Source organism: Chenopodium quinoa, unplaced genomic scaffold (genome assembly GCF_001683475.1).
Source record: "Chenopodium quinoa cultivar QQ74 unplaced genomic scaffold, ASM168347v1, whole genome shotgun sequence".
Taxonomy (NCBI): Eukaryota; Viridiplantae; Streptophyta; class Magnoliopsida; order Caryophyllales; family Amaranthaceae; genus Chenopodium; species Chenopodium quinoa.
Genome location: NW_018745461.1, coordinates 2,616,504 through 2,639,499, shown reverse-complemented (window position 1 = coordinate 2,639,499; position 22,996 = coordinate 2,616,504). Strand labels below are relative to the sequence as shown.

The following is a 22,996-nucleotide window of genomic DNA, read 5'->3' as shown; positions in this document are numbered from 1 at the left end:
CATTGAAAAAAAAAATTAAATTTGATTTCTTTTGTGTTCTTTTCCATTCCTCTTTTTTTTTTAGAGCATTCTTAGTTTGATTTGTATGCTACTTAATATGGAGTAATTGCTTTACCATATGACAATCATAATCGAGGTTTTGTTTCTTGAAATATTTCACCCAATATAAATCGGTTACACCCACCTTTAAGTTTTTTCGCATAACTGACACTAAAACAATTTTATAGAGCTTATTTGATGCATTTAATAGGTAGGTTATCTAGAGTTATTTTCACTTACATCATTTTACGAAAAAGGTTAAGAAAACAAAGTTGAAGATAAGGAATGCAAACAAAAAAAAAAAAACAAAAAAAAAACCTAGATTTTAGAAAAATGACTAATTAGATCAGTTCTAATTCTCCAATTTACTACAACCCATATTCATTACTCATAAATCATATTAACTACCATATGGCCCATTGTTCATTAATCACCTTTCTCAAATCGAGTCATTTATAGGTCCATTTAATTTTCAATTCTAACAACTTGGCATATAGGTTGACTAATTAGAAAATTACTCACTTTACCCGATTCAACACATATAAGAACAATGATTTACAAGCTATACTGTGTTTATTGGAAAATTTTGTGCACATTACAAAGTTGCTCACTATTCATACCAAAATTAATAAAAATTACATATATTTACTATGTAATCGAGCCATACACGTCTTTTATTTAATTTGTGTTTGACTGATTATTTGGTTTGCAAGGACTATGCCCACCATTGCTAACTTTGTCTATGACAAGGCTACGCCCTCCATTGTTAACTTCGATTTATACAATATCTATACTAAAATATTAAAAGACATCTTTAAAAATGTCTATGTGTCACATATACCTCTTTTCAATTCGTTGCGCCGCGTCACCTACGTACGCAACCTTTCATTATGCATTCCACAATCCACACCACCACTCAATCAACCTTAATCACTATGTCATATCATCCAATCAACTAACATTACTCCATGTTTCCATGTAAAAACATGAGGATCGGATAAGGAGATGTGAACATCTAATCTCTTATATGAAAGGTGGTTATTTAACCATCTAAACCAATTATCAACCATGAAAATAAATGTATATAATTGCAAATCACAAGATCTAATTAAAATAATTAAAAATAAAAAGAAAAAACGACACCATAAATATCAAATACAAATAATTACAAATTTTAATAAAAGTAGCAAACTGGTGCAAAACACGGTTTAAACATTAGTTCACAGATTAAATTTGATCATATTTTTTTACTAAAATATTACATAAGAATTGTGTAATATCAAAGTATTATGTTATCAAATTGATCTCAATGTACTACCTCCGTTTTATATTAAAATATTACATAAGAAATGTGTAATATCAAAGTATATACATCACTGTGAGTAATCAATTACTTGCGCGTTTCAAGTTTTAACTAACTTTACTAATCTCTTCATTTCTTTTCTATGGTTACACTTTGACAACAGTTAATTGTTTCTAATGCACATACAAGTATTTGTTCACGTACCTCTACTCAATATAATACTTTGAGTAAAAATTATATTGTTAAAAAAATTCATCTCAAGACGAATCCATACAACTTCTAATTCATTCCCACATTGACATAAATATGTCTTGAATACGCCATATTAAATATAGAATTCACATAATTGCTAAATTTTGTACTACACATTTTTTTCATTAGCACACTTTGTGTGCGACTGACGTTTGTAAAAAAACAAAGTAATTTCTACAACACTGACCAAGTAAAACATGTAACACTAACTAGGGTTGTTCATCGGTCCAAGACCGGACCGGACCGAAAATCGAAAATTAGAATTTTAAGAACCGAAGATCGGACCGATTAAGTTAGGACCAAACCCAGACCGGACCGAAAGAATCGGTTCAAAACCCAGACCGTACCGCTTTGGACCAATTTAAGAATTTTTGTAAAAAGAATACTAAATTTATATAAAGTTTAGGAAAACACAAAAAATGTATCGGAAAAAACTATGTTGTGACGTCATTTTTACGTCTTTTTTTGTATGTTTAGTGCGAAAACGCTTATAAATTTAAAGTTTTCTAAACTATTAAGGATAGTTTTAACCATTATTTAAGGTTTCACACATATTTTTAATAAAAAAAGGTCCTATCCAAAACCGATTTTTATAGGGTTTTAATTTGGACTGGACCGGACCGAAGACCGGAAAAATGAATTTCAAGACCCGAAGACCGGACCGATTAATTCGGTCCAGTCCGGTCCGGGGTGGTTCGGTCCGGACCGATTTATGAACACCCCTAATACTAACCATGCAAGTAACTCCAATAACATAAACCTCTGTCACATTGACCCTATTTATTTCTCCTTAGCTTATTTTTACTAAAATGAAATTATATTTACTGAACTGAAATTAGTTTTTTAGAACTCAAATTATTTTTACTTATTTTTATTAATTCTCTATTACATTTGTTTTTTTTAAGGTTATTGTTCTTTTTTTTTTTACATAATTTTATTGTTTAATTGAAATCTATATATTATAGTAAAAGACAAGCGCCTCAATGTGAGGATGACAAATGTCATTCTCTCATTGGCTTATCTTAAACATAAAATATATATATATAATTACTGTTTACATGTTCAAGCATAGTTATTTTTGTTAAACTTCAAACAATAAAAGCAAGTTTCTATACATGTATAAGATTTTCATAATTTCCTAACATAAATATTGATTTAATTTTTTTTTATAATAAACATATACTTTTCAATACTACAAATAATCCATAAAGTCTTTCCAATCTTTATTTATAGTCAAGTTAAAGAATAATAACTAATTTGAAGCAATATGATTAAAGTGGCATAATTAAGGAACCAAATATTTCGTATTTTGAAAGATTAATATTGTTTTTTTTTTTATGAAAATTAAATTTATAGTCAAGTTAAAGAATAATAACTAATTTGAAGCAATATGATTAAAGTGGCATAATTCAGGAAACAAATATTTCGTATTTTGAAAGGCTAATATTTTTTTTTTGTGAAAATTAAATAAAATCGATAGAACTTAGTTTGACGTCAATTATGAAATCAATACAAACATTTAAAAAAAATCAGATGTACAATAAAATATTGTGCACCTATTATAAAAGCTACCCTGTAGTGAATGAAAGTTACTTATGCTTTATTGATAAAAGTTACCCAAAATAGTCTACAAGTTATCCTAAATTGAATTCAAGTAATCGGTTGAATACAAAAGTTTTTGATAAAGATACAAAATAGTGTAAAAATTACTTTTATCGTTTGTTGTACACCTTGACAAATACTGAATGCTGAGCCGAAATGTTGTCTTGGAATAAAATACATAATCTTGAACAAAAATTTAATTTTAATCGGTCTTTCATTTTCTATTCAATGTCTTATACAATGTCTTTTACAATGACCTTTTGTTTTTCTTGCATTAAAAAAAAAAAAAAAAACTGAACTATTAACCAATCTAGACAAGAAGAATAAAAGTTAAATTGAATTAGACATTTGACGGAAAAAGGATAGATATAAAATGTATTATAACTATTACTCGTGTTTTAAATTGTAATATTCGTATTAACAATGCTATTACTTATGAATTTTTTATAGAAAAACTAACATTTTGATTTAAAAATAGTGCATTGCTCATGTACTATACCAGATATACAACAATCATGTGCAATAATTTATGTTGTTTTATACGTAATAATACTTTTAACTATAATAGTATGTGTATATAATATAATATTTTTTATAATATAAAAAAGTAATATTTTATAACACGTGTCCTCCATACCAAGTGTTTGTTTGTTGGTATAGTGGTGATTGTGACTACACTTGGTAGAGAGGACTTGTGTTTGCTCCCCTGCAACAACAATCGGAAGGGGATTGGAACCTAATAGCCTAGAACAGATCCTCAAATCTGGATTAGCCCAAAGGGTGAAGCGGATAGAACACCCAAAACTCAATGCATATATGACGAGAATTAACTTATCCAAAATCTATCTTATACAAAACTCCAAAGTCTAAATTTTTTTTTCAAAATATAATAATAACATTTGTAAATTTTTGTTAATATGAAAGATATAAAGCTATCAAAATGTATCTATAGTTAAATTGTTTAATAACTTATATCGAATGCGTAGTTTTATTAAAATTATTTGCATGTAATCATTAAATGTGTTGGATGTTGTATAGCTATGCAATGTCCAAAACTTTAGTTGAGTGACTTTGATTTAGTGATTGTACGGTAAAAAGATATTGACTTCGATCTTGAAACCTAATAGTCTAATAAATTCTAAATAGAAAAATTAAAACAAAAGGAAATGAAAATAGTAAATGGCTATAAATATTGAAATAAACATAACCTTTTAAATCAATTTAGCGAATTCAAGAGACAATTTTAAGGCTTTTAAAATTAAATGGGGGAAATTATATGTAAAAAGAACATTTTTAGATATATAAATGTCCATGCACTATTATAAGAGTTTTGTTAACCATTTTATAATTAAGGTAGGGATAAATCTTAGTAATATATACTCTGTATATTTTATTTATATAAAATTATCAGTATCCATACCTATATACGAAGTATTTGTGTTGTATACTATATTTAATCAGCTGTTGGTTATATATATGACTATTATATAATATATAGTTTTTGGCACAATGCTTAACTTAGGAAAATATATGTTCTGGTAGGTCAAATATAAGGTTATTATTGTGTCTATAGATTGAATGAGTGCGACGGGTAAATAAAACATGTATATATTAGATTGATTGTAGTTACTGATGCGAATGGTATGATAAGAAAATTTTAGTTTTTTCTCAACGGGAGATATAAATAAATTAGTCCATTTCTTATATAGCTATGTGGAATATTATTCAATTATTTTTCAATTAATAAAATAACATTATAAAAAATTAAAAGAAATTCAAATAACATAAAATACTATTCAAATAACGTTCCTTTAACTTTTTTTTTATTGACAATTAGTAACCAAATCCTTTAATAGTAAATGAATTACCTTTGTTTTTATTTTTATTTTTCCTACGGGTTTAATAATTTGATTTATAAATCGTGCATCGCACGGGCACTATGCTAGTTATTTTTACTAAATAATACTACGTATTTTTTTTAAAGGTGAACTAAAACGCGCCTAATGAAATACTCCCTCCATATCTTCTTACTTGCTCTACTTTTCTTTTACGACCGTATTTTATTATTTGCTTAATTTGAAAATATTTCGTAATATTTTACTGATTTTTCTCTTTTAATGACCCTAAATTATTACTAATTAAATACTCCGTATTTTCATATACTCTCTTCTTCCAACTATTATACTTTATTTTTCCACTAACTCCACTTTCTTCTTATTTATTAAACCTAATACTCTATAATAACTAGCCACACGATATGACCAGGTATAAAAGTTAGTGTTTTTTCATACCGAGTAACACACAAATGTTTAAAAACATCTGATGTACATATATAACGCTATTGTAAATCAATGAACCAAACAAAGCCAAAATATTGGAGAAGGCTAAGGAGGCACTAATCACTCAAGGAGGAAGCTGTGCACAAAGATGAGGAAACGCGTTTTAGCCATTCCCATGCATGCTCGCTGCTTTTGCCATTTTTTTCCCCTATCTCCAGGTTTCTTCTTAAACCTTCTAAACCCTAGTCTTTCTCAATTCTAATTACTTTTTTCAATTTGAATTCGAACTACAATTACAATTGAATTCCTTTACTGTTGATTCTTCTTCTCTATAATAGCATGGGGGAGACTTGTCGTTTAGGGAGGCTTGGTTTCATCTGTTGGATGAATACCCCATTAAATACAAAGCAGATCGCCTTCCTCCGCCTATTGTCGCCGATCTCAATGGCGATGGCACCATTAAGGTCCTCGTTGATCTCAATGGCGTTCCCTCCTTTCCCTTCTCTTATTTTCCTTTACTAATAATGAACCAAATAAAGCCAAAATATTGGAGAAGACTATGGATAAAAAAAGGGTCACTTTTATAAGAAAAAAGGGCCACTTTTATAAGAAATAAAATATATACAATGAAATTATTATAAAGCGGGCATGCAAAAAGAGTTTTTGCCAAGTAAATATAATCTTAAAAAAAAAAAAAAACCAACCTTTTTAGTATAAATCATTTCCATCTGCTCACATACACACTCTCTCCTGCCTGCTCACAACTTCTGCTTCATTTCTCTTGAGCAAAGAAAAAAAAAGAAATCCAAAACTCTCAAATTTCTCTGCAAATTTTCCCCAATTCTTCGATTTCCCTCAATTTCTAGGGTTTTTGCCCTAATTCTCTCTCGGTGACACAATGACTGGAAGAGCTGTAATATCAGACGATGAAGGTAAAACCCTTGACATTGCTTAGCAATTTTGTCTTCGTGTTTTCAATACTCGCCATTTTTACTCCCACTCGAAACCCTAATTTTGGGATTGTTCTAATTCTTGAATTGGTTGAAATCGATTTTTGTTTCGCAGAAGAGCTCGAGGTTCAGGATGATGAGAGAGAACAGGAGGAAGAAGGTGAAGAACTCGATGATGGCGAAGGTGGCGGCGGTGTAGAAGATGACGAAGATGAAGATGACGGTTTGTTTCTTTCTATTTTTTGATTTAATTTTTTGTGTGCCGAATGATCTTCAAGTTCGTCGTTTTTGCATCTGATTACGCCTTAATTTGCAATTTCTTGGTTTTTTCTTTCGGTATGAAACTAGGGTTTCCATTTTCCGGGGGTTACTTTCTATTAGTAAGGTTATTAGAGATTGGGTGTCATTTTTTTTTGAGCTTTTCGCTGGAATTTGGAACACCAATTTGTAATATTTATTTTTTAAGTTTCTGCCCTTCTTTGATTTGAGTGAAAGGTAAAGACACTGATGAACATTTTTTGATGTCATGCAAACAACTGAAACAACAATGGGTTTTCTTTGAATAATTGGAATTCCGTAAAATTTATCATTTGAGTGTCATATTTGGTTGCAAAATGAAATTTTAAAGTGTAAACGGTGATCTGTTTTTGTAATGGTTATGATTGGATTGGATGCTTGTTGCTACACATTAATGTAGATGTAAATGAGCTGATTTTTCTTACAGAAGAAGGACAAGATGAGTTTGAGGATGATGGTTTTATTGTCGAGGGTGATGATGAAGAAGAGGAACCTGAAGAAGATGAAGAGGAGAGACATAAAAAGAAGAGAAAAAAGAAGAGGTAGGTCATCTTCCCCAAAAGGAAAAAAAAACATTTAAAGGAAAAATGTAATTTTTCTTTGACATTGTTTTGATTAATTGTAGGGAGTCCTTTGAACTTGATGACGACGACTATGAGCTTCTCTTGGACAACAATGTTAAAGTTGCTCGTAAAGCTGTGAGTGTTATTTGCTGTTAATGGCTTATGGTTTTATAGCTGGTAGATTAATGCATTTGATTTAGGGTTGGTTTCCCTGTTTAAAATTCTGGCATTTGCTTGCTTTTTACAGGATAGCAAAAAGTTTAAGAGGCTGAAGAAGGCTCGGCGTGATACTGATGCTGGGCATTCTGGACTTTCCGATGAGGATGATTTCTATGGATCTGGGAGAGGTGGAAGGATGGCCGAGGACCATGTCAAGCACACTTTATTTGGCGATGATGAAGGTGAATAATCTTTGCTCCTTTACAGGTTCAACATGCATTTTGATTTATTAATATAATTTTTTTTTCTCATTTTGTGTTTTTGTGTTGTCACAGGAGGGCCAGCTGAGGATATTCCAGAAGAGGATGATCAGCTAGAAGCAGATGATGTAGATTTGGCTGATGAGGATGACATGGCTGATTTTATTGTGTCTGAAGATGATATGGATGCTGATGGGGTGCCTGTTAGGTATGGAATATGGATATAATGTCTTCCTTTAGGTTCTGTTCAACACTCATAATATTCCCTTGATGGTTTTTCTATTGGCTTATACTGAATGTAGTCGGGTTAATAAGAACAAAAAAAAGAAGCATAGGCAAACTGGAGGAGTTCCGTCATCCTCCCTGCAGGAAGCCCAAGATATTTTTGGTGACGTTGAAGAACTTCTGGATATGCGTCGAAAAACACTTGAAAGAGATAGATATGATGAAAGTGGTGAATGGAATGAGAGAAGGCTGGAGCATGAATTTGAACCTATCATTCTTGCTGAACGGTATATGACTGACAAGGATGATCGTATCCGGGAGATTGACATACCGGAAAGAATGCAGGTAATTTTCTATACCCAAATGCTCATTTTCTTAACAATAATTTGCTGCATCTCTAGTCAAATTTACTAGAAGTTATGGTCTCGTTTGATTTTATTGTTAACTACTGGTAATAAAGGGTAAACGTGATGTTAATTTTGACTATTTTGCTGACAGATATCTGAGGAGAGCACTGGTCCACCTTCCACTGATGCTGAGTCCATTGTAGAAGAGGCCAAGTGGATAAAAAAGCATCTAGGGTCTGGTCAATTTCCTAGCCTTGTGAACATATCATTTGGAGAAGAAACGGAGTATCATATTCAAAATTTTTTGAACTTCACACATATTCAGAAACTGGATGTGAGTTTTGGCTTTCTCTGCCTGCTGCTGTCAGATCTTGTCTTATTTTGGCTCATCAGTTTTCTTCTGTCATTTCCAGCTCCCTTATATTGCAATGTACCGGAAAGAGGACATTGTCAGTTTGTTGAAAGATCCAGAGACGGGTGAAGATGTTAATCATGATAAGCCAGCTTTAAAATGGCACAAGGTAACCATACTTGAAAATTATAATCATACTTGAAATTTAATTAGCTAGTAGATGCTTAAAGTTATAGTTTACAGAGTGGTCTCAATCATTTATATGGAGTTTTATAAAACTCTACCAATCCCACAGAACAAGTAGGATCTCTGAATAAGATTCAAATTTTTTTAAAAAAAATTTATCTGTGGCAAGTGAGGTTGTTGATTTTCTAAGAAGCTGGAATGAAGTCTTTCGGCAGGGTAATCTTAGAATCAGTATTCAGTACCATAGAATTAAAAAGCGGCCGTTCCGTTATATAACGGCCGCTTTGTAATGGGTTTGAGACTTACCGTTCTGCAAAAAGCCGTTATATAATGGCGCATTGGAAATCACACCCAACTCGCCGCGACGGCCGTTACGTAACGGTTGAACGGCGTTATATAACCGTTCTATAATTGTAGCGGCCATTAAATATAGAAAAGCAATCTTTACACTGTTTACGAAGAACAGAAAGCCATATATGCCCCCAAAATCGATCCATATTCAACCTAATTTCTAGATCTAAGGTTCGAAAATAAAACCCTAGATCTGTTAATTAACAACTAGACTAGCCATAAAAGGAAGAAAGAGAATAGGGCTTTAAGTAGTGGGAATTAGGTGAGCTGAAAGAAGTTTTCACTCCGCCCAGATTTCTTTCCCGATGGTGGCTATTTGCAGGTTCTATTTTCTCTCTCCATTCTGGTGTGGCTGGTCCTTGTTTGTATTCTCTTTTCTACCTTTTTACCTTTGTTATCACGTGGCCTTCTCTCAATTCTTTCTTTCTTTTTATTTAATTTTTTTTTAGCTTTTTCTTTCAATAAAATTAGTTTGGACTTTGGAGTACTATATTATGCTCACTGTTGCTCTTATTCTATTTGAGTGTAGCAAAAAATAAAGCCCAAATAATATTCAAATAATTTATAAATGCCATATTTCATATATTGGGCTGTATTTAAAGTACTTATGGAAAAATAGTGAATTATAAAAAAAAATGAATTTAAAAGCTCAAAAAATGGCTTATGTGAAGTTTTTGAATAAAATCACGCCGCGAAATCCGCGATCCGTTTTATTTGACCGTTACAAGCCGCTTCCGTGACAACGTGTCCGTTACCGCAAACGCGACTGCGATTTTTTTCCATGTTCAGTACTGAAGACATGTGAGGAGGTTAAATTGTTAAAAAACTCCACTTTTTTAAAAAAATTAGGTCAGCAATCAATTATTAACCTTTTTATGAAGTAACATACTTGAATTATATAAATTTATGAGGTCTCAAGTTTTTTTTTTATGGTGACTTCATGGTTTAGACTGCATAAGTTGCTTACCTGCTAGGTTTAGTTTTGAGATTAGATATGATGTGTCTATGCAGGTGCTTTGGGCTGTCCAGGACTTGGATAGAAAATGGTTGCTTCTTCAAAAGCGAAAGAGTGCTCTCCTGGGATACTATAATAAAAGGTTTGAGGAAGAATCACGTAGAATATACGATGAGACCAGATTACGTTTGAACCAACAACTTTTTGAATCAATTATTGGGGCGCTGAGAGTTGCAGAATCCGAAAGGGAAGTTGATGATGTTGATTCAAAATTCAACTTGCATTTTCCTCCTGGTGAGGCTGGGGTGGATGAAGGGCAATATAGAAGGCCCAAGCGGAAGTCACTTTATAGTATATGCAACAAAGCTGGTTTATGGGAGGTTGCTAGCAAATTTGGCCATAGTTCTGAGCAGTTTGGTGCACAGATCTCTTTGGATGTAAGGAAGAATTTTTTTTACTCATCTGACTTTTCAGTGTGTGTTTTTCTAATTTAACCTGCTTTCTTGAACTTGCTGTAGGGAGTGGATGAACCAGAGGATCCGAAGGAGACACCGGAGGAAGTTGCATCTAATTTTACCTGTGCAATGTTTAGTTCACCTCAAGAAGTGCTTAAAGGTGCTAGGCACATGGTATGTGTATGAATCTTTTGGATTATATTATGCCTGGATTATAGTTGTACGTTGTTTTTAAATGCATTGTGGCTATATGCAGGCTGCTATTGAGATAAGTTGTGAGCCTTCTGTGAAAAAGCATTTTCGTAGTAATTATTTCGACAATGCGGTGGTTTCAACAACTCCTACACCTGATGGGAATGTTGTCATAGATGCTTTCCATCAGTTTGCAGGCATTAAGTGGTTACGCAACAAGCCATTGAACAAATTTGAAGATGCGCAGTGGCTCCTTATCCAGAAGGCTGAAGAGGAAAAACTCCTTCAGGTAACAATCAAATGGCCAGAGGAGAAGCTTAAGAAACTGATTGCTGATTTGGAGCTTCTGTATACTAGTTTGGCTGTGAGCAAGCTAGCACAGCTTTGGAATGAGCAGAGAAGACTGATCTTACAAGATGCTATACATAATTTCATCTTACCAGCCTTAGAGAAGGAAGCTAGATTGTTGTTGACTAGCAGGGCTAAGAGTTGGTTGCTTATGGACTATGGAAAGTGTCTTTGGGATAAAGTATCTGTGGCTCCATACCAGCGTAAGGAAAGTGATATTAACTCAGATGAGGAGGCAGCGCCGAGGGTTATGGCTTGCTGTTGGGGTATTGGAAATTCACCAACCACTTTCGTTATGTTGGATTCACTTGGAGAGATTGTTGATGTTCTAAAGGCCGGGTCAATCAGCTTGAGGTCACAAAATGTTAATGACCAGCAGCGTAAAAAGCACGACCAGCAGAGTCTTTTAAGATTCATGACTGAACATCAACCTCAGGTTGTAGTCCTGGGGGCTGTGAGTTTATCTTGTACCCGGCTAAAGGATGATATTTATGAGGTATTTGTTCTGATTTACTGATCATTTTTTGTCTGAGCTGTAGTCCCTAGATATGAATCTTGCAGTTGCTTTAGTTAGTGTAATTGTTTCCACTTTGTGTTATGTTGGTGCAATATTGATCCCACCTTGTAATTGTTCTCTGACTGTAAATTGGGTTGGTACTATGGGGTTGCTGGAGCTTGAAGCTTTTTGAATTGATAGTCTTCAATTCTTCATGCATCTGTTATACTGTTTCCACTTTGTTTTTACTTGTGATTTTAGTAATTTGCATATGGGCTAGGGTAAAGAAGATCATCAATGTAGTAAATGAAGGATAAACTTGGAAATTGTATCCGGAGTTTATTTTGGAACTTAAAAAGAGAGAGAAAGAATACTCTCTTCGTCTTCAAATAAAATTATCATTTCACGCAAAAATCTTGTCCCTAAATTGAAGTTCCATTTCACCTTTATCTATTGTTTAGTCACTTTTAATCAGCCAAAGCCCACTATTTTTTTTACTCTCTTTTATTGAACCAAACTCCACTATCTTCTTTTTTAATTCACATTTATTGGATCAAACCCCACTATCTTCTTTTTCTATTCACTTTTATTGAATCAGAACCCCACCCTCATGTTTATTTATTTACCACCCTAAACATGTGTGCAGAAGGCAAATTTTAGACTTTTATTTGGTACGGAAGGAGTATTTGCTAGAATTTGTTTAAAATAGAGGGAGAGTATATTATGTTCTTCGTACTTTTGTTTTATTCTTGGAGGAGGAACAATGTTAATGCTGGTATACACAGATACATTATAAGCTCTCATTTTACTACCTCAATTATTTTTATTTACTCACTGTTCTTCTTGACACTTATTCCACACACCCCTTCGTCTGTCTTTTGTGATTAGCAAGGAAATATTTAGATACACAATCATGTGAGATCTTGTTAGATTTGTTTTCGATATACTAATAATGGTCAAAGTTCAAATGTGAGTCAAACATTCAGAGGGAGTATTGTGAATGTTAGTTGGTCAGTCTGTCAACCACCTTGGCTTCCTCCCATATGAACAGATAAGTTCAAATCGTTAATCATTGCAACTGATATTTGTATGGAAATCCCCAATTTATATTCCAGAGATTGCAATGTATCACTTGCAGGTCAAATTTTAAGATTTCAAAAGTTGTCAGCTAATAGCAGTATAATGAGCTTATTTTAAAATTCAGAGCAAGTAGTTCCAGTTTATAGAATAGAAAATTTTCACTAAATTACTATCAATCATGGTGGGCCTTCCCATATAATCCTAACAGTATATTACTCCAGAATAAACTAAATTACAAGGGATATTTCCCCTAATGATCCTGTGAACAGAAGCATGTTAATAGGCAAATTTTTTCCTTACCTTCTCTCCTTCCGAACCTGCTCAGCTACCCTCTCTGCCCTGCAGGTCCTGACAGACCACTCCAATCACCACCCAACAGACCACTCCAATCATCACCCCTCATTACTCATTGTCATTATTTTCCAATTTTAGAGTGCTAGAGTTGAGCTATTCCTTCCCCCCCTTCCTTTTACTAATTCACCATTGTAATCCAGCTATTCATTGAATATAATTATCAAATTTGACCTTTGCATTCACTTACTAATTCACCATTGTAATTCAGCTATGCAGTGAACAATATCACCAAATTCAACCTTTGCATCCACTTCCTTACCACCATCGTAATCCAGCTATTCATTGAACATCATCATCAAATTCAATCCATGAATCCACTTTATATTCCATCATTTCATCTACTTCACATTCTTAAATGTTCCCTCTATTACATTTAATCAAGGTTTAAACTTCCATAATTTCTCAGATTTCCATTGAAATTGTGTCAAAATTAAGTCCTTATCTGTTGGAATCCCACCAATGAGGGGTTGTGTATGTCTATAAATAATTTTTTTTTATTAGCTTTGCATGCTCTGAACAAAAACTGGAGAAGGAAAGTTACGAGGGATTAGCTATGAATTTTCTTCACAATTTAATAATATTCCGCTGTACTGATGTTGATACATACGAATGCCAATCTGGGCTAGGAAGACAGGCTCAAAACGGCTGTTCTTTTTTGGCCGCCTTTACTAGCTGGAAGTTAGGGAAGAGAGTTTTGGATGATAATTGGTCTAAAATAGGATATGAAAATGTAGATTTGGAGGAAATTCCATACTTCTATCAAATGCAGATACATCTAAAATAAGAAGTGAGGATTTTGAGGCTAATGTATGATGGGGTGAATTGCTCCTGATGCATGTCCTCGTGGCTCTCTCTTTTGTTTGTGTGGTTGGTGGTGCATGATCTCTCTCCTCCCTTTGCTTTTGACTCTTTTTTGCACTTGACTACAAAGCTATGACTTGTATGTGACAGTCATACGTGCTTTAAATTTGAGCTTTGTGTTTAGCCTAACATAATATGAAGCGGTAAATCTTATTTTGTGGTCGGGAATAGAAGCTGCACATTGCAGCTGATTGATGCACCACATGTTCATAAATGAAAACACAAAAACAAAATACTGTTGCTATCAAAATAATCAATCAATCAAAGCCTTAATCCCATGCACTTATATATTTTTGTAAGTCATTTACCCACATTTGTGTCCATAATCAGTATGGTCTTATCATCTCAAAATTTGAGAAATTGCATATTAAATAATGCTCCAATTCTCATTCATATCCTCCACTCGTGAAGAGACCATTTTTCTTTTGTTATCCTTGTTAGGAAAAAAATAATGAAACTGAGCAACTACACTTGCAAACAAAGAATAAAGTTTTTGTGAATTCTTTTCCATGATTTTTCTCTTGTTATAGCATAAGTAGTTTTTTTTGTTCAAATTGCTGTTGTCAATAAAATGTGGATTGTTTTTAGGCTTTCTATTGTTTGTAGGAAGTTGTATTGTCTTCATATATTATTCTATATTCCTTTCAGATTGTGTTCAAGATGGTTGAAGAAAATCCTAGAGATGTGGGTCATGAAATGGATGGGCTGAGTGTTTTCTATGGGGATGAATCTTTGCCTCGTCTATATGAAAACTCTCGCATATCATCTGATCAGATCCCTGGACATCCAGGTAAATTAGACCAGGTTTCTGCTACCTTATTCTAATTCTTGTTATTCTTAATTAGTTTGATATTTATATGGTTGCTTATTTTCAGGCATTGTGAGACGTGGTGTTGCGCTCGGGCGGTACCTTCAAAATCCATTAGCCATGGTTGCTAATCTTTGTGGGCCAGGCAGGGAAATTTTGTCTTGGAAAATCAGCGCTTTAGAGAGCTTTCTTAATGATGATGAGAAGTATGGAATGGTGGAACAGGTTATGGTTGATGTCACTAATCAGGTGGGGCTTGATCTCAATCTGGCTGCAAATCATGATTGGTTAATTGCTCCGTTGCAGTTTATTTCTGGTCTTGGTCCCAGGAAAGCAGCATCCTTGCAAAGATCACTTGGCAGAGCTGGGGCAATAGTTACAAGGAAAGATTTGTTGACTGCACATGGACTTGGCAAAAAAGTATTTATCAGTGCTTCTGGTTTTCTGCGTATTAGGCGTAGTGGTTTAGCTGTTAGCACCAGCCAGTTTGTAGACGTCCTGGATGATACAAGAATACATCCAGAGTCCTATGCTCTAGCACAGGAAATGGCAAAAGATATTTATAGAGAAATTGTTGGGGATGATAATTTGGATGATGATGATATTGAGATGGCAATTGAAAATCTAAGAGATAGGCCAAGTGCATTAAAATCTTTTAAAGTTGAAGCTTATGCAAAGGATACAGACCGTTTATCTAAGGTAGAGACCTTGCATGCTATAAAATTGGAGTTAATTCAAGGCTTTCAAGATTGGCGTAAACCGTATGAAGAACCTAGTCAAGATGAAGAGTTTAATATGATCTCTGGGGAGACTGATTCTACCTTGGGTGAAGGACGAATTGTTCAAGCTACTGTTCGCAGGGTTCAACCTCAACGAGCAATGTGTGTCTTGGATTCTGGATTATCTGGTATGCTTACAAGGGAAGATTTTTCAGATGATTGGAGAGATTGTGATTTGACTGAGAAGTTGCATGAAGGTGAAATTCTCACATGTAAGATCAAATCTATCCTGAAAAATAGATACCAGGTGGTCCTGACTTGTAAAGATAATGACATGAGGAATACCGGGCCTCAGAATGTTGAGAGCTTGGACCCTTACTATCATGAAGACCGTAGCAGTTTACCGACTGAGAAAGACAAGGCTCGCAGGGATAAGGAACTTGCGAAGAAGCATTTCAAGTCGAGGATGATTGTTCATCCTCGATTTCAGAATATAACAGCTGATGATGCAATGGAGGTATGTGTTCAAATGCTCGCTGTCTAATTTTTCCTAAGAATCTATTGGACGTTGGAGTTTATTTAATTTCTTTTTAAGTAGTGGACAATTTTCAACATTCTCTAAGCCTATAAAGGCTTCTGAAGCTTAATATTTTCAATGTTATTTAAGCCTTTAAAGGCTTCTGAAGCTTAATATTTTCAATGTTATCTAAGCCTTTAAAGGCTCCTGAAGCTTAATATTACACACTAAATATTTTCCCATGGCAGGCCCCCTTAAAAGACTTTTTTGAAGTTGATGTCTGCATCTTATTGTTTCTTATGTTTTGCATCATCTGGTTGTGGAGTTGATTCTATTCCCTATTCTCTATTCCTTTTGCTCATCCACCTTCCCTTATTTGTGTTGTATAGCTTTTAGCAGACAAGGATCCTGGTGAAAGTGTCATTCGTCCAAGTTCTCGTGGTCCATCTTATTTGACCTTGACCTTAAAGGTTTATGATGGTGTTTTTGCCCACAAGGATATAATTGAAGGCGGAAAGGACCACAAAGGTATATCAAGCTTGCTTCGTATTGGTAAAACACTTAAAATTGGAGAGGACACTTTTGAGGACCTGGATGAGGCAAGTATTCCATTCACTTTTCATTCATTTGTTTTCTATGCATTATGATTCTGTGCATATCATGCATGCACTTGCTTTTAGTTGACATTTGGTAGATAGCTAGAGTTTCTGCCAATTTTCACTGGTATTAATTTACAGCAATATTATTGATAGCTTAATGTGGTTCTGAGTCCAGACAATTATTTTATTTTTTTTAAAAAAATAAATTATTCTGGTATATGTTATAATGCCCAATATCCATACATGTCTATTCTCTGGGCTACGCTTATTCACACAATAGGCTTTTTGGTGCTTTAATCAGCTTACATTGCTGGTGATCCTGTGGGTTCTGAATTGTAACTTACCCAAATTGGCTTTTACATTTCTCAAAGGCCTCAAACTAATGTATAAAAAGGTATTAGGCTTACTAAGGTGATAGGGGTCATGTTTGGTGCCTTAATCAAATGAGGTACACCTAATAAATATCAGAAAAAACTTAAAAACAGAAGGATGTGTTTCTCTTTGAAAGCACCTCACCCAGGATTAAAGCACTTGACTTCACCTAATATCAAGCGTGACCATTTCCCGTTTGCTTTCTGTATTGCAGGTCATGGACCGTTATGTTGATCCACTGGTTACTCATCTGAAAGCGATGCTGAACTATCGAAAGTTCCGGAAGGGGACAAAAGCAGAAGTTGACGAGCTCCTTCGAATTGAAAAATCAGAGTTCCCATCAAGAATTGTTTATAGTTTTGGCATTTCACATGAGCATCCTGGCACATTTATTCTCACATACATTCGCAGTTCAAATCCCCATCACGAGTATATTGGTCTATATCCAAAAGGGTTCAAATTCCGCAAAAGGATGTTTGATAATATCGACAGACTCGTAGCTTATTTCCAGAGGCACATTGATGATCCCATTCATGAGTCTCCATCGATTCGATCAGTTGCTGCTATGGTACCAATGCGCAGTCCAGCAAATGGTGGTTCTTCTGGAGGTGGTGGATGGGGTGGTTCAGGTAGCAATGATGGTGGGTGGCGGGGTTCTTCTGACAGAGAACATTCTAGGACAGGTAACTTTGCTCACTATGATCGACTCACTTTGACTTTGTCTTTGACTTGGGTCCTGTCTCTCTTCTCTTGTCTGGGTTAAGGATAGCAAAAGGCCAGTATATATCTCAAGCGTCTAGTGTTATTCATATATTAGTTTGTGTTCTTCAACAATTTTTTCGACCCAAATGGATATGTATATTTTGAACAGTCTTGACTGTATGAATTGTCTATAAAGTTCATGCCATTAAGTAATGACATATTTTTGTTTGTTTAAGCTGTACAACTTCAAGTAGCGGTTTCACCACCCTAAACTGCTATTTCAAGAAGCGGTTTCCCCGTTTCCCCCTATTTTAGAAGGCTGATACACAAAGTTTGTATATCAGCCTTATAAACATGAATTTTCCCTGATCTTCCTTTTTCCTAATGACCCATATCAATAAACATTGGGGTCTTGGGGATCTGCTCTTTGATAATAGAGAGCAATAAAGTAGAGAGGAAATAGTGTGTGGTTACGGGGCCCAATGTTGGAGAAAAAAATAGGAAGGGAAATATTACTAAAAAGAGTGCATTGATTGAGTTCCTTTTTTTTTTTTTCCTTGCAAATTTGGGATATTTAGAAAATGAATTGTATAGATTAATCTGGGATCATGTCATAGATGTTCATATAGGAAGGCTAACTGGCTAGTCTTGTTAGCCAGTCATTTTTTCTCTCACACGTTTCAAGGTTTTATTTTGATTTTTTAAAATTACTATTCCTTACTCTGCTTTTGTACTAGACTTCATACAATGTTCTGCAGTATTCTTGCTGGTTAGCTTCATTGTCTGAGGCCTACATCCTTGCTTTGATGATTATTGAAACATGAAACTATGAAATTGAGATTTTGGAAGTTTAGATTGATCTGTTGTATTTACTTCATGTTGAGAGTGAATGTCTCACCTCATGCTTGATACTTACACATTTTATTTTGTAGGACGGAATGATAGAAATGGAGGCCGTGATGGGCATCCCAGCGGAGCTCCAAGGCCATATGAAGGAGGGGGCCGTGGACGTGGACGAGGGCGTGGTGGTCGAGGCTCATATCATGGCAACAGAGATGGGGGCGGAAGAGATGGCGGCGGCAGAGATGGCGGTGATTCCAGCTATGGCAAGTGGAGTTCAGACAACAAGGACAGTGGGCATGGTTCCAAGTGGGGTTCTGACAATAAAGAAGGGAACAATGGTAGTTGGGGAAGCTTTCCTGGTGCTAAAGTCCAAAATGCTCCGGGTGAGGAAGCATTTCCTGGTGGCTGGGGCTCAAGTGGCGGTGCTGGTAGCAGCGGTGGGGGTTGGGGTGACAATGGCAGTGGAGGTGGAGGTGGTGGTGGTGGTGGTGGTGGAAGTAGTGGCTGGGGCGGAACTGGTGGCGATGCTGGTAACGACTCTGGATGGGGTTCAGGTTCCAAGAGCAACACTAAGGGGCGGTCTGATGGTGGAGCAGGTGGTTGGTAGGTAATTAGTGGCTGTCTCAGTGGCGAAATATTTTAACATTTTGATGAAAACTGTACTGACTAGGACTCCTTTGTAGTGTTTTGGTACAAATACGATCCTTTTCCAGGTAAATGTAGACATTTAGTGCAAGTAAATCTATGTAGTCTCTATAATACAGTCTGAATCTTCTCTCATGCTCCGGTCCTTCTGATCACTGAGGATTTGTGATGTATTTTGTATATAAATTAGGTGGTGGAGGGATACATGAGAGTTGGATCTGAAGAAATTTCTAGTTTTGACTCCATATGTTTGGTTTTTGTCGTATATTGGGGTTGGATTATTAACAGATTGCCATCTGATGAAACTAGTCTTACATATATGGGCTGTTAGGGGTTGCTACGTATTGTGTTTGCTCCAACTTTGAGGATGTTGAATAATTGCAGGAGGAGGTTAGCAATTTGGTAGTTTCATTTTCTTCTTTTAGCTAATCGTGTAAGATTGCTATCCAAGGAGCACTGCTAGTCTGATGTAGGTGGGCACTGTGTTATGTGGTTACTCTGATAAGGTGCAATTTAGGCGTAGAGATGTCTCCTTCATTCCATTCATGATCCCTAATGCTTCCAATTATCAGTTTCTGCTACGTTTTTGCAGTCTTGAAGATCACCTGTCCTCTAGAGGTGTCAATACTTCAATGTTGTTCAATCTTCAATCTCTCTTTAATGGTTTGTATTCTTAATACGGTTTTCCCCTTTGTGTTTCTTGACCAGTCCTCACTAGCCAAAGTCTGCGTCTTGGTCACTTAGAGGCTCTTAGTCATGTAGATTCATGAAAACCGATAACTGATAATTGCTCCACTTTAGTTGAAACTTTGTACAAAAAAATTCACAACTGAATACTGCATTCTTTGACATATATAATGGGAAAATTATATGTTCTGAGAAAATCAAAATTTTCTGTGTTCATCAATCAGAAAAGTAAATTATTCCAATCCGAATGCTACTAAATATTTTCATTAGTACATTCTGGAACACTTTTGCAGAGGAAAAATTTGCAGATGAAATGTAAATTAGTGGTCCTCTGAGCACAACATTTGTAAATTCAAGTTGAGTGAAATGCACTGAACATGATTAAATGACCCAAGTTTTTTACGTTAAATGCTCACACATCGTGACTACATTGTCTACATATACTTGTTCATTCGACCTGTTATGAACATCCAGAACAGGCGATGCAGCTAAGACTCCAAGTCCCAGAACTCCAGAAGAATTTGACAGACAGTAGCACAAAAAACTGGTTCTGTTGCCAACTGTGATGCTGATATAACCCGATACTGCTCTGATTCAGATGGTGTTCCTTTGGCAGATTATATCTTGAATACGTGCTAGAATTATCATTAATTACAGGGTGATTTCTAATATTCCATAATACAGCCTACTGGATGAGTAACATCAATGAAAGTATTTCAATAATCTTTGCTATTATGTCAATTTTCTTACAAATTACAATTCAAACTATAATTTTCCTATTATTCATGTTTAATACCTTTCAAGACAATATTACTCCATAATTTATTTATGAGCAGAATGATGAGGGGGGAAGGGTTGTTGACTTGTTGTATCTACTTTTCTCCTACAGTAGTCCTAACACTAATCATTTTAACCTTAAATCTGTAAAGAACAAAGTAATCCAATTTGTTCATTCTGGTAGACAACGAAATTTTCATGTACTTAGCTTGAATATGCAAGTATATAAGACAGCTGACATCTATGGTTTTCTTAACAATTCACATCAAAATCTTTTGACAACAATGTACAAACAAACTCACCTAACAACAAAGACAATACTTGTCATTGTATCTTCTGTTTTTGCACTGACTTCATCTCAACCATCACAAGGAAGCATTCACTTAAGCCTCATTCACCGTGACTCCTCCCTCTCGCCTCTATACAATCCCCAAGAGAGCCCTTATGATCGCGTTAGATCTTCCTTTGTGAGGTCAAAAGCCCGCCTTTCTTTCTTGATTGATAGAGTTGTTGATGGAGGTGATTTCCAAGGAAAGGTGCAAGCAGATGATGGTGAGTACTTTGTTAAGCTCTCGGTTGGAACCCCTCCGTCTCAGATGTTTGCTTCTATGGACACTGCAAGCGCACTAGTTTTAACTCAGTGCCTGCAGCCTTGCATTAGCTGCGATACCAATCAAATAATCTCCACAACTTATCATAACATCACTTGTACTTCTTCAAATTGTGCTCTTGTACCAAATAATGCTTGTGATTCTTCTAACTCGTGTACATTTAGTTATCGCTCCAATAGTCTTCTTGGAAGTGATGTCTTTGCATTCGAGACTTCAAATGGTGACGCCTTTTCCCTAAATGTCATCTACGGCTGTGAGTATGACCAAGAAAGCACGACGAATCAAAACAATGGAATTCTTGGTCTTGGATATCATAACTTATCCTTAATAAAGCAAATAAGTTCAATAACCGAGCCTAAGTTCACCTATTGCTTAGGTAACAATAGTGATCCTGAAGCATACCGCCTTTTAGTATTAGGAAACGGCTTCTTCCTAGAAGGGCAAACAACCACTTTAAAGGTGATTGATGGGAAGTACAATCTAGTGCTCGAGAGTCTAAGTATAGGCAAAAGGAAGCTATTGATTCCACCAGAGGTTTTTCAGCCAAGTCCTTTAGGTGGTGGAGTGATCATCGACGCTGAGACTACATTGACATTCCTAGCACCATATGCATACTACGAGCTGGTTGGGGAATTAGAGAAAGAACTTGGATTAGTCATGGTAGTGTGGCCTGATCCTCCTTATGAACGATGTTATAATGGAAAAATAAACGACATAAGAAATTTTCGTGGGCTGATTTTTCATTTCGAAAGAGAGGTGAATGTGCTCTTGGACGTTGACAGTTTGTTCTTGCAGGTGGAAGATGGTATGTTTTGCTTGGCAGTGTTACCTAGTCCTGTAGGAGGAACTTCAATTTTAGGGAGCTTATTTCAGCAATATTACAGTGTTGGATATCACCTAGGCGAAATGCTAGTTTCGTTTCAAAAAATCGAGTGTGAGGTACTTGAAAAACATATATCTTAGTGGTTGAGGCGAATTACTCTATAACTGAATTCATGTTCCATTGGTATATGCTTGCTGAGCTACAAACTCTTTACCAAGGATGAATTGAAGTTTTGCCTCGAAACCTCGCTTTTAAGAGTGCAGGCTTTAAATTGCAGTTGGATTTTAGACCTTGCTTCAAAGTGGATCATGCATTATGGTTCTTCATGTTTGTTATTAGCAATTTCACATATATAATCTCACCATTATACCTAAAAATTCAGTTAAGTAACAATATAGACAGGTGAACCAGATTTTAGAAACTTTTTTTTTTAAAAAAAATTGAGGCATTGGCTTGAAGCTTTGCGGATAGGAGGCCTAATTTAATAAGGCAAAGACTGTCCACAATGTTAAAAATTGTGTCATATTTATAAGAGAAACTTCATGAACTTCTTGTGAGTAGATTTCTAGTAATTGTATGTTTTATACTACTTATCATGTCATACGGATTATGTTTGTATTAATATTCACCGGTTCATTCGAAAAAAAAAAAAAAAAAAACCAAATTCGTTATTGTACAATTCTCTATTAAGACCCTCATATTAAGAGTTGCATAGGAAGGAGAATCTCAGCTTTGTGCACAATCGACAAGAACTACATGCAATTCATCTTACATAAGGTAACATATATACCAAAAATACAACTAACTAAACTTCAATAATGAAATTGTGAAATCAAGTTACAAATCAATGTAAATTTGTACTGGTTTGCTTTTTCGAATTGATCCCACCCCCCCCCCCCCTCATTCTGACCAACTTGATTTATAGTTAGTGAAACACACAAACCCTTTTGTACCCCAAAGAACGTAAAGATGACACGCGCGAATTAG

At 35.1% G+C, this 22,996-nt stretch overlaps 2 protein-coding genes across 2 annotated transcripts; both read left to right on the top strand.

The window, feature by feature from the left end:
- Nucleotides 1-6,192: 6,192 nt before the first annotated feature.
- On the top strand, nt 6,193-19,396 carry LOC110714706 (transcription elongation factor SPT6 homolog). The gene is made up of 17 exons (XM_021893232.1): nt 6,193-6,407; nt 6,541-6,648; nt 7,150-7,264; nt 7,348-7,420; nt 7,533-7,686; nt 7,780-7,912; nt 8,007-8,274; nt 8,428-8,610; nt 8,690-8,797; nt 10,177-10,557; nt 10,639-10,749; nt 10,832-11,611; nt 14,555-14,696; nt 14,782-15,950; nt 16,340-16,549; nt 17,136-17,604; nt 18,556-19,396. Exons 1-17 carry the CDS (start codon nt 6,374-6,376, stop codon nt 19,071-19,073), a joined length of 4,956 nt encoding a protein of 1,651 aa, XP_021748924.1. The 5' UTR covers nt 6,193-6,373; the 3' UTR covers nt 19,074-19,396.
- A 1,341-nt stretch (nt 19,397-20,737) lies between these two features.
- LOC110714713 (probable aspartic protease At2g35615) lies at nt 20,738-22,889 on the top strand. Its single transcript, XM_021893245.1, has one exon. The coding sequence runs from the start codon at nt 20,791-20,793 to the stop codon at nt 22,147-22,149; it is 1,359 nt and encodes a 452-aa protein (XP_021748937.1). The 5' UTR covers nt 20,738-20,790; the 3' UTR covers nt 22,150-22,889.
- The last annotated feature ends 107 nt before the right edge of the window (nt 22,890-22,996 follow it).

What these genes read in the sequence shown, in the direction of transcription:
- LOC110714706 (XM_021893232.1), top strand. Translation starts at nt 6,374, where the DNA reads ATGACTGGAAGAGCTGTAATATCAGACGATGAAG. An exon ending in CAGCTGATGATGCAATGGAG is followed by an intron (nt 15,951 to 16,339) that starts GTATGTGTTCAA and finishes TGTGTTGTATAG; the next exon opens with CTTTTAGCAGACAAGGATCC. An exon ending in CAGAGAACATTCTAGGACAG is followed by an intron (nt 17,605 to 18,555) that starts GTAACTTTGCTC and finishes TTTATTTTGTAG; the next exon opens with GACGGAATGATAGAAATGGA.
- LOC110714713 (XM_021893245.1), top strand. Translation starts at nt 20,791, where the DNA reads ATGCAAGTATATAAGACAGCTGACATCTATGGTTTTCTTAACAATTCA.